At 46.6% G+C, this 16,679-nt stretch overlaps 1 protein-coding gene across 1 annotated transcript in view; it reads left to right on the top strand.

The window, feature by feature from the left end:
* The window catches only part of SMYD1 (SET and MYND domain containing 1), a 47,706-nt gene extending 34,009 nt beyond the window's left edge, over nt 1-13,697 (top strand). The window contains exons 6-9 of the mRNA XM_078057426.1: nt 5,833-5,925; nt 7,481-7,644; nt 8,672-8,840; nt 9,569-13,697. Of these exons, the coding sequence (XP_077913552.1) occupies nt 5,833-5,925; nt 7,481-7,644; nt 8,672-8,840; nt 9,569-9,727 (585 nt within the window). The 3' untranslated portion in view covers nt 9,728-13,697. The remainder of the gene's footprint in view (nt 1-5,832; nt 5,926-7,480; nt 7,645-8,671; nt 8,841-9,568) is intronic.
* Nucleotides 13,698-16,679: the final 2,982 nt, after the last annotated feature.

Genomic DNA, 16,679 nt, shown 5'->3' with positions numbered 1-16,679 from the left:
AGGTGTGGGGGAAGGGCTAGGAGTGGAAAAGTGCTGGGTACTGAGTTGGAGCGAGAGAGAGTGTCTTCAAGTTTCCCTCCTCCTCCCCTGTAAGGCCTAGGAATGAAGGCCTCTGGCTAGGAATGAAACTGTGCAAAGAACATGAGCAGCAGAGGGTACCTGGGTCCTTGACTGGGCTCCCAACAGGCTCTGAAGGGAGGGCACTTTCCCACACAGGCATGCCAGGTAGAGCCTTTGTAATTGCCTGTGGTCAGGTCTGAAAAATTACACATAGGTTTTTAGCCAGGAGCTGGACTCCTGTGGGGAGGCTGTCTGAGCCCTTCTCTATAATCCACAGTCCACTAGTACATTTAAGATACAGATACACAGATATGCTTCTTGATGTACTTAGCTTCTGCATTGTACGTGTGGGCAGAAGTTTGCCTCTGATTAGAGCAAAGACTACAAGCAGGTGGTGGGGCCACTCTCGATGAATTCATTACTCAATGCTATCAGTGCTAATGTTCAGATAACACTATTTCTTTACTTGATTCATTTCTCTTGTTCATCCTCTGACTATTCTAGACTTCTTTTTTTTTTTGCCACTAACTTATTTTTTTTAATATTTTATTTATTTATTTGAGAGAGAGAGGGAGAAAGAGAGTACAGGTGGGGGAGAGGGGCAGAGGGAGAGGGAGAAGCAGAGTCTGTGCTGAGCAGGGAGCCCAACATGGGGCTGGATCTCAGGACCTCGGGATCATGACCTGAGCCAGAGGCAGATGTTTAACCAACCGAGCCATTCAGGTGCCCTGCCACTAACTTATTTTTATTCTTAAGATATAATGTTTTTTACTCTTTGCGCAAGCAGTTCTACTTCTAAGAATTTACCCAGCAGAGTTACTTGCATATGTGCACAAAGGTATGCGTATAAAGAGATGTATTGCAGCATTGTTGAGAACAACGACTGAATAAAACCTAAATAACCTCCAATAGGGAAATATTTAAATTAAATTACCTTGCAGTCACTAAAACCAATGAGGTAGATTTTTGTGTACAAATATGGAATGAGCTCTATTTCTTAAGGGAAAAGAATTAAGAGCCAAACATTGCCACTGTATTAGTTCGCTAGGGCTGCCATAACACAGGACCCCAGAGTGGGTGGCTGACAACAGAAATATGCTCCCTCCCAGTTCTGGGGCCTGGCAGTCTGAAATCAAGATGTTGGCAGGGTCGGTTCCCTCTGGGGCCTGTGAGGGGAGGCTCTGCTCCGACCTCTCTCCTTGGCTTTCAGATGGCTGTCTTCTCTCTGTGTCTCTTCACATTGTGTGTCTCTTTCTCTTCACCTGGTATTCTTTTTAGAGGGACACTAGTCATATTGGATTAAGGACCCACCCTACGCCATTATGACCTCATCTTAACTAATTAAGTCTGCAGTGACCTATTTCCAGTAAGGTGCATCCTGAGGTACTGGGGGTTAGGACTTAACATATGAATTTTGGGAGAATGCAATTCAACCCATAACACTGTGTATGCTGCCATTTATAAAAAATAAAAGGGACACACACACACACACACACACACACACACACACACACACAGATTCACGCACACATATGCCTGTGTAAGCATAGTCAGGTTTGATACAGACAGAAGGAGGAGGAGAAGGCTATAAGCAATAGATCAATGATGCTTGGTGTGGACAAGTGGAGAGTCACCCTTTCCAGATAGGATACAAAGGAGTTGGGACCCATGGATTATTATGTTTTTTTTTGTTTTTAAGATTTTACTTATTTATTTGAGACAGCGAGAGTGCGAGAGCCTGTGCATGAGCGGGGGGTAGGGGCAGAGGGAGAGAGAGAAGCAGATTCCCCACTGAGCAGGGAGTCCGATGTGTGGGGTGGGCTCAATCCCAGGACCCCAGGATCATGACCTGAGCTGAAGGCAGAGGCTTATCCGACTGAGCCACCCAGGCGCCCCTAATACGGGTTTTTTGTAGGAACACCCTTCTTTTCACAAAGTCAAAGGTTCTGTATTCTGCCGTTGTATATTGGCATGTATGTGCAGGGCACCAAGCACAGTACCATAGGAGCTACAGAAAAGAATTAGCTCCTGTGTCCACCCTTACCCTGACCTTCTAGAACCTGTGGGATAATGTGTGTTTTATCTGCAAGCCAGCCAGTCTTCCTTCCTGATATGTGGCCCTGAGTATTTGTTTCATAACTTGCTCCCACCACTACTTAATTTTTTGTTAAGAGACCAGACTCTTTTCTCCCTTCCAAAGTTAAATGTATACGGTAACCTGGAGAAAAATCAAAACCAAATATTTAAAAAATGAGAAAATAACACCAAAATGTAGAACATTCCCCTCAACTGTAGCTTTGGAGCCTCCTTGTTTAGGTTGCTTAGGTTTTTCTTTTTCTCTCTCCCCAGCCCTCACCCCTGGTTTTCACGATAAGAATGTACTAGTTTTTCAAGGTTGGGGAACCAGCATCCTTCTTTTGCTCTTCTCTTCCTCTTCTAGCTCCTCTCCCTCAGTGGCTCCTCCCCTTCTGTGGACTCCTCGCCTTCCTCCTCTAGCCTTCCTCTGGCTCCTTCTCCACTGGCATTTCCCCCTGCTCCAGCTCCTCACTCTTTTCCTCCTGGTTGTCTATTTACTTTGTGCTTCTAGGGAGGGGAGTCTCTCTCTGTAGGGTTTCTTAAATCCTATCTGCAGATCATGCTTTCCTCCTGCCTTTACTCTGAAAAGTGGAGCCAGGTGGAACAGCCCCATTTCCTTTCTCAGAATAGCTTTATCACATGCTGTACATGTAATTAACAACCTTCTAGCCAGGTTGCTTTGAGAATCTTGGCAGTTGCCTCCTTGAAAAAATTTGATTCACTTCCAAAGCTTGAAGTAACACTCTTCCTTACAACATCAAATTGAACAAGACTTTTTATTAACATCTGACCACTTGGTATTCTCCAACTCTACCCTGCAAGCTATTGATTACTCCAGAAGATTCACTAAGAATTGAGTTTTAAAGATGATGGAACTTGCAGTAGATTAGAGACTAGTGGGCATAAACTAGATTGATTTTATGAGCCACTGTTTGGGCAGCAAGCTATGGATGACACCAAGAATCTAGGTTTGGCAGACTACTGGTACACCTCTGGACTAGCAGTTATGGAGTTCTGTACAACCAGGTGAGACATGGACCCCCTCTTACTTATGTGCTTGATTCAAATGAGTTTAGGAAAGTGAATATGCACTTAAATGACTTGTCTGGAACCAAGACAAGGTCCGAGTTAACAGAAGGCTAAGTAGTACTCTGGGGCTAGAAGATAGCCAGAAGCCAGAAATCTCAGCCATATCAAAGATCAAGACAAAGGTGAGGCCAGGAGTGAGGCCTGTGAGCAGAAGTCATAGCAGTGGTGGACGCATCAATGGTTGGAGTCAGGCAATGTGGCAAGTATAGGTAGATATGCAGAGGCCAGATACAGAAGGAAATGAGGATAGTCAAAGTTGTGGGGATAGTCAAGAACTCCACAGAAGCCAAAGTAAGTGAGGTGAGTAGAAGCGTAAATAGAAAGCCCGTTCCTTTAGGAGATCCTAACCCAGAAGCAAGCTGTCCTGGCCGGGGGCCTCTCATACTGCAAGGTGGACACTGCAGAACTGGCTCAGGACAGCTGCCAGACTGAGGGAAGATCCCGATCTCCATCTATTAAGGGAGTATGTTTTTAAGGGAACGAATGCCCATCCTCCTGTTACTTTTTGGTAGTTTAGTGAAGGTGACCTCACAAAACAATGTAAGCAGCAAATCTAAATGGAGCCACTGAACTCAATTCCTTATAGTGAAAAATTTGGAAAACTGGAGACCTGGTTAAATAAATTATTCTGGCTTTATACAGTGGAAAATGCTACAATTATTAAAAGTGGTGATATATTTTGATATTGATATGGGAAAATATCCATACCTACTGAGTGAAAGAACAGGCCATAGACAGAGATCTGGTCCTCTTCCAGTTAGAAGAAATATTTGGTGCTCTGGGCATATACACACGTGCATGTGCACGCCTACAGGAATGCAGTTCAGCCAGTACATACCGAGAAGACCGTGATCGACATGCTTGCTGTTTACGCTCAGTGTCTGTTCTGATTGGTCAGTGCCTTTCCTGTGCCACTTGTTAAATATTTTAAATATTATTCCTGTATATATGCATTGGAAAATGTTCCTCAAAATGCTGTGTTCATCTTTGGGTGGATTCTAGGGATTTCTATTTTTATTCCATGCTTTTTTCATATGTTTTATTTTTTTTAGTTTCCATGTATAAGTTTTATGGTCCAAATAAATAATAAAATTATTTTCATTTTGGAAGAAAGTTTTATCAGATTTGCCTAAGCAAAAGAAAAAAGAAAAAAAGTTAATTCTAGAAAAGAGTTTCTGATATGGATGAGCACAGCAAGTAAACTTTTTCTTTGGACATTGAGAAGTTTGGCACTTTTTCTTCAAAATTATGATTCCCTTATGGGCTTTTTAATTAAGGTACCTCTTTCCCTGAAATAATCAAAACTTCATTCTTTAAAAATAAGATCACTAGAGGGGCACCTGGGTGGCTCAGTCCATTAAGCGTCTGCCTTCAGCTCAGGTTATGATCCCAGGGTCCTGGGATCGAGTCCCACATCAGACTCCTTGAACAGCAGGGAGTCTGCTTCTCCCTCTGCCCCTCGCCCTGCTCGTGCACTTGCTCTCTCTCTCTCTCTTTCTCGCAAAAATAAATAAATAAAAAATCTAAAAAAAAAAAAAGATCACTAAAGGGGTACCTGGGTGGTGCAGTTGGTTAAGTGTCTGACTCTTGGTTTTGGCTCAGGTCAGGATCCCAGGGTCATGAGATCAAGCCCTGCATTGGGCTCCGTGCTCAGTGCAGAGTCTGTTTATGACTCACTCTGCCTCTTCCCCTCCCCCTCTCAAATAAATAATTAAATCCTAAAAAAGAAAAAAGAGCACTAGACTGCTCAGGCAAACGCTGTAAGCCTAATGAATTCAAATTTCACAGAGACAGCTGACAAACTCTCGCATGATATCACGTGGTCAAGACAAAGAAATAGGAACTGGATGCTAAGATACTTTGAAAGGATTTAAATGCCCACAGCCACAAGTCCCCTCTTTTATGAACTCCAATGGCAAGCTGGAAAAGGATTTTTTTTGGTCAAGCCTTAAGCTTCTGTCCTCAGCCCTGTGCTGGTCAGTATTTAAATCAGTGAGTTGTGGGCGCCTGGGTGGCTCAGCTGGTTAAGCTTCTGCCTTCAGCTCAGGTCATGATCCCAGGGTCCTGGGATCGAGTCCCTCATTGGGCTCCCTGCTCAGCGGGGATCCTGCTTCTCCCTCTGCCTCTCTCTATCTCTTATGAATAAATAAATAAAATCTTTAAAAAAAAAAATCAGTGAGTTGAGCGAAGACTAAAACGCAAGGGCATACCTGTGCAATATGTGGTTGACTTGAAGTAATGAGGAACAATGGAAAATATTTCGGGTGATAGAATGAAAATCCAAAATACCAAAGAAAATACCACAGAGATCAAGGTCAGATTCTGCCCTGGGCTCCCAAAACCCAGGCATGAGCACAAGGTGGGGAATGACCGGCTGGCAGCAAGGCTCCAGGGCTTGGTCAGTGGAAAATGCACCTGAGTCAGAAGCTTGATGAGGGAGCTGCAAAAGCTATAGGGATCTGGAGCAGCATGTACGGAGGTGAAGCATTCAGAATGAGGAAGGCATCAGTCTTGCACGACACTGAATGTCAAAGATGGCAGCTATTCAGAGATGCAGTTGGTTGCTTCGTGAAGAGGTGTCTCACTCATCATCCCTCTCTTTCCCAGCCGTCTCAGGAGGTGGTAAAGGAGATGATACAATTCTCCAAGGATACACTGGAAAAAATTGACAGGGCTCGCTCTGAGGGTCTGTACCATGAGGTAAGAATTCATTTTTATAGGGATGGGTAGGGGAAGAGAGCAGAATGGTTCTCTGGCAAGGGGGGGAAATGGGGTGGGGTGGAGATGGGGAGGCTATCGAGCAGGTTGTTTTTCTGGAGGATGTCCATTGGTTTGGACTGTGACTCTTCTTGCCTTTAGTGCCTCTTAGAGGTGTGTTCTCAGTGATTGTTCAGCCTACTGAAGCTGGGTCTGGGGAGAGCACAGGCAGCCTGACAAATGTCCCCGGGGGATCTGTGATATCTCAGGTTGGCATCAGAGGTGGAGGAATGGAGATGGCAGTGGATTGCTTGCTTTTTCATAATTGAATGTATGTCCTGGCTGCAGTGTTCAGTCTCTACTGAGCATTCAGCCCTGGCTCTCAAAGCGGCAGGAATTATCAACTGGCTGTACACTAGAATCGTTGAAAAATCCTGATGCTCAGACACCGACCCAGGACAATTTTATCCAAAATCTCTTGGGGTGGAGCCCAGACGTCGGGACTTTTAATTAAAACTTTCAGGTGATCTCAACAGGCACCCAAAGTTGAGACCCCCCGCCAAACACTGATCTGCAGAGCATTTGCATCAAATTCACCTGGGCAGCTTGCTGGAAATGCACAGTCCTCTGTCTCACCCCCTCAGATGTGATTCATCCAATCTGCAACCGACTGTGAATCCAAGCTCTTTAAACATCTCAGGCATGTAGCTGAGTTTGGAAGCCACCATGGCATGGCAGTGTGAGAGATTAATTTGTGTTCGTTTCTATCTGCTTTTCCTTTATCGTCATCCTCCTCATTTACTCATTCATTGCACATTTTTGAGCCCTTAGTGGGGTGACCAACACACGACTTATTCCTTACCGGAACCAATGCGACATCCTCCTGGTGGGTCTCCCAGCCTCCTGGGAGCCTCCCTCTCTGCCAGCTTATCTTGTACACTTCCCTCGGGGAATGATTGTCCAACCTCATTGTGCATAAGGACCACCCAGGTACAGATGCCAGGGTCCCTCCCCCAGATATTTGGTTTCACTTGGTCTGGGGTAGGGCCCAGACAATGCTGTTTTTAAAAAGGTCTCCAAGTAATTCCAGAGCCCGGCCAGAGTGGAGAATCACAGGAATGGTGGTTAAGATAAAGCACAACTGCTTAGTTTGAATTCTTGCTCCATGTTTTACTACCTGTGTGACTTTGGCAAAGTACTTACGCTCTCTGTGCTTCAGTTTCCTTATCTGGCAAAATGGGAATATTAGTAGTACCTATGTCATTGTATTGTTGTGAGAACCAGTCAGTCAATCAGTCTCTCCCTTTCTAACTCCCTGCCACCTACTGATGATGAGAACACCTCACTTTGCACGTTGCCATGTCAGCCACATCTCCCACCGGTACCCTCTTCATCCCTCTGCAGCCAAATAGGACTGTTTTGCTATTCTGGTTACAAACCGGTGCTTTTCCACCCCATCAGCAATGTCCTCAACCTTAAAAGAATGAGTGTCCAGTGTCGTGGTGATGCTCCCCTACGTGAGTGCAGTGGTAATGGGCAGGGTCTGTGTCTCCTCCAGGTTGTGAAATTATGCCGGGAGTGCCTGCAGAAGCAGGAGCCAGTGTTTGCCGACACCAACCTCTACACGCTGCGGATGCTGAGCACTGTTTCCGAGGTCCTCTCCTACCTCCAGGCCTTTGAGGAGGCCTCGTACTACGCCAGGAGGATGGTGGATGGCTATATGTAGGTAGCAATGCTGGGTCTCAGAAAGTGCCCTGGAATGTGTCTGTTTCAGGGCTGGCATGTAGACGGCACGCACGTTGCTACGTCCCCCTCCTGTAACCCGCAGCAGGCATCAGTAATCGATCGCGGTCCTTTTTATCTTTACCACTGAGCCTTTTTACCACGGTGCTCCGAGGAGTAATGACCACATCATCAGGGCTGGTACCCGAGATGAAACCTATCTGTCATCCCTGGTCTTTCCCAAATCCTCCAGCTCATCTATCACATGGGCGGCATCTCCTGCTTTTGGTTTTCTTAAGGCTAAGTCCCGCCTGATTTTTTAAGTGCTTCAAGAAGTTTCTCCCCCTAGCAGTCAGCACAAGCAACCTTTTCTTTTATTTAAAAATGAATGAATGAATGAATGAATGAATGAGGTGTTAGCCATCCTTGCTTACAAATTATAAAATGCAAAGCCCTTGCCTTCCCTCTGCCAATGTCTTCTCTTGCCTTCCATGTCCACGTTGGATGTGACTTTGTATCTTTGGCCAAATGAGTAAGTTGGCGCAAGCAGGTTCCATTTTTTTGAGAGAATGTTACTCATAAACAAAAGCCAGGAAAATTAGTACAATATGCTAAAAGGAAGCTCTGTTAGGAGGGTGCCAAGGAGGTGAGACTACAGTTCTGTCCCAAGAAGGATATTCAAGTTCTTTTTATTCCCCTGAACTGCTTTCCAGGAAGAGGGCTGGGGTATCCCCGAGAGCTCCCCACTTCCTGTTCTCTCGTGGAGTCCTGACTCTTTTGCCCATGAGGACTTGGCTTTGTGGCCCAGGGCAGTCTCAGCTCCCACAGCCTCACCATGTGGGGTGTTTGGTAACTCTTCCCCTTCTCTGTGGCTCAGTCCCTGCTCCACGGGCTGCAGATACCTCATGGCACTGGTGGGAGAGCAGATGGACCAAGTCAATGAGGGTACTTGGTAAGTTGTCAAATGCTGTGCAGATATAAGGAAGGTTGGGATTATCTGTGACAATTATTTGCTGTGTCCCCACAGGAAGCTCTACCACCCCAACAATGCCCAACTGGGCATGGCCGTGATGCGGGCAGGGCTGACCAACTGGCATGCTGGTAACATTGAGGTGGGGCACGGGATGATCTGCAAAGCCTATGCCATTCTCTTGGTGACACACGGACCCTCCCACCCAATCACCAAGGACTTAGAGGCAAGTAGCATGTCAGGGCTGGGCCTTCTTTTCTGGTCTGAGCTCGCTCTACAGATGGGAGCTGGGTTCTGGACTCTGCTTTTGGAAAGTCCATAGATTGCCCACTGGACCAGAAGGGAATTCAGAAATGCTTTAGTCCACTTCCCTTGTTTTACATCTGAGCAAACTGAGGCCCCTGGAAGGGCTTAGCCTGGCCATAGTCACATAGAGAGTGGATGGCAAAGTTGAGGTTTGAAGCCCGAGATGCTCCAAGCATGGATGGAGAAAGCCTACCCAGCAGTGTGCGTGCAGCCACGTACATTGGAAGACGTGCTGCATAGAGTGGAACTGGGGAGCACAGGCTCTGGAATCAGACTGCTGGGATTAAACTCCAGTGTCACCACTTTCCAGCTGTGTGAGCGCAAACATGGAATGTATGGGCCTCAGTCTCCTCATCAGTAAAATGGAGAAAAGGGATAGGGTTGTAATAAGGGTTCTGTGAGTTAATGTGCGAAAAGCCCTCAGAACAGTGCCTAGCAAATGGCATGCTCTTAATAATTGCTGGTTTCCTTTGTGGTTTGAAGAGCTGGTTTTTTTGAGGGTGACAGGATCCAAAGGACTGTCCTCAGGGCAGTATGGTACAGGGAAAGAGGACAGACTTTGGTGCCATAAAATGTCTGAGAAGACTAACTTTATGCCTAGTATATGAAGCCTGTCATCACTGTTCATGGTGTATCTGTGTCCCACAGGCCATGCGGGTGCAGACGGAGATGGAGCTGCGCATGTTCCGCCAGAACGAGTTCATGTACCACAAGATGCGCGAGGCCGCCCTCAACAACCAGCCCATGCAGGTCATGGCCGAGCCCAGCAATGAGCCAGCCCCGGCTCTGTTCCATAAGAAGCAATGAGGACCTGTCTGGTGGGGGAGGGGCACCGTGGCTGGGGAACTGGGGAGACATTCTGGAGGTAGTGGGTTTCTGGGAAGACCCTTGATGAGGAAGGCAGAATAATGTTCACTCTTGTTGCTCTGGGAATGTACTGTTCTGTATTCCTCAGTTCATTTTGGTTCATTTAAACTTAGTTCAATTCCCAATTGAACTCTATCCCAGCCCAGGCTAGCCCATCTTATCCTACAAATATTTATTGGGTGGAACGCCCTAGGGATAAAGAAGCTTCAAATGTAGCTGGGGAGGCAAAATGTAAACAATTAAAGCACAGTATAATAAATGCAATGGTAAACTATATAGGGGGGTGCAGTGGCAGGCACATGTCTGGTATGTGGGGGGTGTGTGTGTAAGCATTGGGAAGTGTGTCATGGAGGAGATGACATTTGAGCTGAGGGTGGCAAGTGCCTGGAGTCTCAGATGGCTGCTCACCTATCTGTGCATATATCTCTGGGACTGCTAGTCTTACTCATGGTCTGGAATACTGCGGTCTTATCTGATGAGGATGGGTGATGTTCAATTTCTTCAGGTTAGCGTGGAATTATGAAGAAGGGGCCATGTTTGGGCCATTTAGTTTCTACTCAGAGAACCAAAACCTCTTAGTAAATATGAGAATGAGGTGAATATGCAGAAAGAGGTGGGGCTTTGCCCTAGCCACTTGAGGCCTCAGTTTAAGGTCTGGATTCCAAGTATTATTTGGAAACTATTTCTAAAACACCCAGAAGGAGTGTCTCCTTCCCCCACCCTCACTGCCAAGCCTTGATTCCCTGTGATGTGGGTGCCACTTGGACGATATCTGAGATTTTCCTGGCCATTGGCCAACCAGGACTGAAGTCTTAGCAGGATGAAGCTGAGGGAGAAATTTGGAAACACACATACCTGATGGTCTTAGGTTCAGCAGAATTGGTTTTGGGGAGTTTTATTTGGTTACATGTGCCTGGATGGTCTTTACCAGCTTACACATCATCAGTGGCCCCCAGTAAATTTCTGTTCTTAGTAAGGAATAATTATGATTTCCTTTGCTTAATTTCTTTCACTGCCCATGGTTCAGCAGAATTGGTTTTTGGGAGTTTTATTTGGTTACATGTGCCTGGATGGTCTTTACCAGCTTACACATCATCAGTGGCCCCCAGTAAATTTCTGTTCTTAGTAAGGAATAATTATGATTTCCTTTGCTTAATTTCTTTCACTGCCCATGCCCCGGGACCTCTGCTCTTCTCACCAGGAGGAATGTCTAATCCAGACTCCACACGCCTAGGTTAGGATCTCCTTGGGAATATGACCAACTTGCCATCACATCCTGGGAGGTTGCTGTGGTTTCCATCCAAGAGTGAGGGTCTTGGAATCAGCCAATCTAGCTGTCCTGTTATCTTCTGGAGTTCTAAAATTCTCACCAGTGTTTTAGGGGAATCCTGGAGCAAAGCTATCCATTTAGGGGTGTCACCAAGTCTTCCATACCATCTTGGGCCACCCTTGACCCCAGAGCTCTAGCTACCATCTTGAAGTGATTCCACCAAGCCCCATATTTATCATCTGTGCCTAAAGTGTTAGCTCCTCCAACTACCCCCTTCATCCTCAGAACCATCTGCTGCCTCTCGCTTAACCTCTCCAATGGCTCTGCAAATGTGCCAAAAATTGGCCCAAAGCTCTGTGAATGTGCTACCTCTTTGCAAAATACTCATACCTGGCATTCAGCTCTTCTTCAAGGATACCCCCTTCTCTAGAAGCTTTCACAGGAAGACTGACAGTCTTCTAAGCTTTCATACTAACAGGCCTAGAGATGGCACCAGCAATCTCCCAGGAACCCAGTGCACATTCAAATGATCACTCTCCTGCCCTCCTATAAAATCTCCCCCCAAGCCTCTTCCCTTCTCTGTCACTGTCCTTTGCCATTCCGCTGGTCATTCTCCCATATTCATGGTCTCATTTTCCATCCCCTCTGCCTCAAATTTGGTCTCTTCAATGTCCACTTACAAAAATCGTCTAATCCTCTTGCTTCACAGATTCTCAATTTACTCAATGACAGATGACTTTCCAGTTTCTTCATTAATACCCTCTCCTGGTCATAATTTCTCATGTCTAACTTTCTGGTCATTGCTTCCTACCTTTTCACCTCTTTTTTCTCCACCCCAGATTACTAGATGACATCATGTATACTCTAGTATTTCACCCTCCTCCTGTCTTTACTTCCTTCCAGATAAGCCAGTTCATCAGCCCTCCTTCCTATCTGCCCATTCTCCCTTCCTGCCTGGCAGAGTCCCAACCCTGGGTTCATGTAGCTGTCTTGTTTTCCCTGTGCTGCTCCAGGAGATGCTAAGCACAGCCCGGGAGAACAGTACCTTTCTGAACACAGGCACTTCTACAGACTCCTTGCCAACCTCAGCTGGCCTTTGGGCACAGCCCAGAAGTGTTTCATGTGCCCCTCATTGGCTCTCTCTCCCTTTTGCCCAGTAGCAATTTCAGGCCTTCACTCCTGTCCTCCAGTCTTCGGCTTTCTGCAGAAGCTCATCTCCTGCTTTGTAGAGGAACAGAGGTCAGAAGATGGGACGCCCTCAATCCTCTTCCCACATTCATGCACGTCTTATCTGTGCTTGACCTTCTTTTCCTCCTTCTGACACCAGTGGAATGGGAACCCCTCTCCTCCCACAAAGCTAACTCTCCACCTGTGCTCTGGGCCCCTTTCCCTCTGATGTCCTTGGGGCCTTGCTTCACCTCTAATTCCCTCCCCACCCTGGATCCTTGACATTCCTCCATCTGCTGCCTTCTTTATCAACAACCATGCTGAGGATTCTTGGGTCATAATCTTCACAGCTGAGTATTTTTTTTAAAGGACTTGAACCTCATAGTTATTATCTGCCTTTCTTCACTTTCTTCAATTTCTTCCTGAACCCACCGCAGGCTGCCTTTCTGAACTCCACTAAAATGGCTCATACAAGGTCAACTCTGGTGGCCTGCTTTTAGTCCGTATGTTATTTGGCTTCTCTGCATCAGTTGACACTCCAGGCCCTTGATTTCTGGATATCACGTCCTTGTGATCATCCTCTGATGTATGTGGTTTCGCCGTCTTCTTCCCTAACCCCGTTTCTCTACCTGCCCCCGATACATTGGCATTTCCTGGGGTTGTCTTTGTTCCTTCTGGTCACTCTTGGTTCATTCTCATCTCACTCTGCACACACTCCCTGCATGAGCCCAGCCAGGCCCTTTGTTTAATCACCACCTTGAGTCTGATATTCTTAACTCTATATTCCCAGACCTTGTTCTTGAGCTCCAGCCCCACATGCTCTCTCGAATGTTCTCCAGGCACATCACACTCAGCACATCCAAAATGAAACTTTCTCTTTCCCTTGTCCCCTCCCCAACATCTGTCCCTCAGCACACCACCCAAGAACACTTGACTTCTGCTCTAGTCACTCACTTCCACTGCATCCTAGACATCAGTCAAACCTGCTCACTCATGGGTCCCTGAGTGACTCATGTTCTCCTGTGCCTCTCGAATTTTGAAACATTCTATCTAAAATATCTGAAACCTGTCAACTCCTTATTCATCTTTAAACATCCAGTGAGGAAATCACCCCTTCTGTGAAGCCTTTCCCAAATGCCTTAGATTCTGCTGGCTCCCTGTCTGAGTCTCTCACATCACCCTTGAACCCCCCCACCAGAGCACTCTCCTCATGGCATTATAATTGCCTTTTACTTGTCTGCCTCCTCCACCAGATTGTGAGTAGGAGCCGTGTCCCTTTATTTATCTTTCTATCCCCAGAACCTAGCCTGGGTCCTGGAACATAGTAGGTGCTCAGTTAGTGTGTGTTGAATGAATGAATAAGTGAGTGAATTTGCTTATCTCAGAGCAGAAGAGACTTGAAACTGCATATTTTGAGTTTTTATGTTACAGCAGTCAACAAAGGCCATTAAATCGTCTGTATTTCCAAGCAAATATGTGTGACTTCTTTCCTTCTGGCAGTCTGTTTAGAGCAGTGCTGTCTAATCGAACTTTCTGTGATGATGAAAATATATTGTGTCTGTGTTGTCCAATACAGTAGCCACTAGCAACGTGTGACTGTTCCAGCTCGGGAAAGGTGTCTAGTGTGAGTGAAGAACTGAATTTTAAATTTTATTTAATTTCAGTTTAAATAGCCAACGTGGCTACTGGCTCCTGTATTAGACAATGCAGTTTTAGAGAACAGTGTACTTTTTAAGATTATGGACACTGAGGGCACCTGGGTGGCTCAGTCGTTAAGCGTCTGCCTTCAGCTCAGGTCATGATCCCAGGGTCCTGGGATCAAGCCCCGCATCGGGCTCCCTGCTCGGCGGGAAGCCTGCTTCTCCCTCTCCCACTCCCCCTGCTTGTGTTCCCTCTCTCGCTGTGTCTCTCTCTGTCAAATAAATAAATAAAATCTTTAAAAAAAAAAAAAAAAGATTATGGACACTGAGACCAGTGACGTTCCTATCTCAGCTCTCCCGTTGTCAGCTGTATGACCTGGGACTGGTGAGTTCACCCAGGCCCGTTTCTACGTACCTACCTGCCACACGGATGTGCTGTGAGAATTAAGCTTTTAAAATGTGAAAGCCCTTTGAACAGTGTCTGGCCCGTTCTAAGCGCCCCAGGGGCACTCCAGCCATGCTTCTGTTGAGGATCCCTGCCCCTACAGAGAAAGTGAAGGTGAAGGGTCAGCAGGAGCAGCAGTGGGTGGCCAGCTCTCGAGAGCTGACTGTGCCCATCTCTTCCATACCCCGCATTCGGCAACATCACATTGATAGCTTGACATTGGCCATGGTGAGAATATACTGGAGCAATTGGCTTAACTTCAGAAGAACACATTAATCTGTGGTGTTGGCGATCTCTAAAAATGGGGTTTGCTACATGGAAGTAACAGAATGAAGAGTTAAAAACACCATTAAAGAAATCTTTACTTATGCTGGGGTGAAATCTGCATTATGAAGCCTGTACCCCTGAGGGCCATGCCTAAACAAATCTAAGACCTCTGATTACTCCCCTTCCAACTAAGCCACTTGCTCACCGCACCACCAATGTATCAACAGACACATGTATTTAGGGCCAGATACAGCCACGGCTTGGGCCAATTGCTCAGGGTTTTCTTCTCTAAAGGCTGCAGGAGAGAATCAGTAGAGCTGGGGCACACAGCAGAAAGAGTGGCAACATATCGGAGGGCAGTCAGAGGTGCAAGCCCCTGGTCCGAGGTGTGCCCATGATAACAGATGATAACATCCAGTGCGTGAGGATAAACAGCACTTCCGGAAGCTCCCTTGCCTGCCCCTGGCCCAGCATTACATACAGATCACCCAATCTGTATGTAACGCACCCAAGAGTACCTCATCAGTCTCAGGGAAGAACAACACACAGCACGACCAGGGCCACCACATGTGTTCCATAACTCTGGCATGAACTCATCCTCATTATCAGCAGCCCAGCTCAGCTTGGTCTGAGAACAGTCTGGTCCAGGCACAGGACTAAGGTTTCCCCAATGTCTTTAGGAGCTATATTTATGGCCTATAGTTGCTGTAACAAATTACTACAACCCCAGGGGCTTAAAATAACACAGAGTTATCATCTTACAGTTCTGGAGGTCAGAAATCCAAAATGGGGTCTCACAGGGCTAAAATTGAGGTGTCAGTAGGACTAAGTTCCTTCTGGAGACTCTGACGGAAGAATCTGTTTCTGGCCTGTTCCAGCTTCCAGAAACTCCTTCTAGAATACCCACACTCCTTGGTCTGTGGTCCCAGTCAGCAACCTTATCACTCCTTCTCTGACCCTCCTGCCTTCCTCTTTCACTTATAAGGATACCTTGGGCCCACTGGGGTAATCCAGGGTAATCTCCCCATCTCAAGGTCTTTACGTTAATCACATGTACAAACGCCCTTTGCCATGTAAGGTGACATATTCACAGGTCTGCAGGCCAGTGTGTGGACATCTCTGGGGTCATGATTCTGCCTCCTACAGCAGGCTTGCTATTAAGCCCTCAGAGAAGTCATTTATGCACACCTGCAAGCCGTTGAGCAGAAGACCGGGACTTGAATCTGGAGCTCCAGGATCCAGGAGAATGAATCTTCCTTCCCTTGCATCACATTGGCAGCCATGTGCAATTTGCGTTCTTTCTCTTCCTCATTCACCAAGACAGGGGTTCTAAGTGCTTACTAAGTGAAACACAGCCCTCTCTCACTGCCTTCCTCTGCCCGCCTGTCCTGGGCAGGTGTGGTATGGTGGAATCCCTTTGTAGACCAGGCACCTTACTGGGTATGGCAAAGAGCCGGGGGCAGTGCAGGGACCTACAATTTGAAGCAGAAGATAGTGTTCCAGATGTGTGGTTTGTGTCCTTCAGTGGTATTTACATTTGGCCTCGAAGGATGGTTCTTTCTCCTTATTCACCATCCAGCTTGTCAGAGTGTGTTTCTTGAGGGAAATTTTGTCTTGCTCACAATGGTAGGTGTTCAGGCCCTTCATACTGTTTATAGCTGAACTCATCATTTCCCTCCAAACCACCCAGCATCCACCTAGTTCCCCAATATCTGGGCTATTAGGTGCCTCCCTCTCCTTCACCCGCTATAATGGGCTTCTGAGCCAGTCTCTTCAGCCCGGCATTTCTCCACTTCTGAAAACAGTACTAACTCACACTCTAGAGATTCTCCTCTGCACTATGAAGTTCATAGGAGGCTGCTCAGGACCCAGCCTGGACCTATCGTGATGCAGCATTCCCTGACACACAGTGCTGGTAAATATTTAACAACATTGTTGAGAAGAGCCCAGATTTGTGACATTTGCTGATTTTTATGGTATATATACATACCCTCACCATGGCCAATGTCTAAGCTACCAAGCTGTATGTTGAGTTGGGAGCTGGTCCTAGCTGATTCCAGCACACCACTGTATGTGACCCAAGCTAGACAATTGGATTCTTGC

The sequence above is a fragment of the Halichoerus grypus genome, chromosome 10 (assembly GCF_964656455.1).
Source record: "Halichoerus grypus chromosome 10, mHalGry1.hap1.1, whole genome shotgun sequence".
NCBI classification, from domain to species: Eukaryota; Metazoa; Chordata; class Mammalia; order Carnivora; family Phocidae; genus Halichoerus; species Halichoerus grypus.
This window is presented reverse-complemented; position numbering and strand designations above follow the sequence as displayed.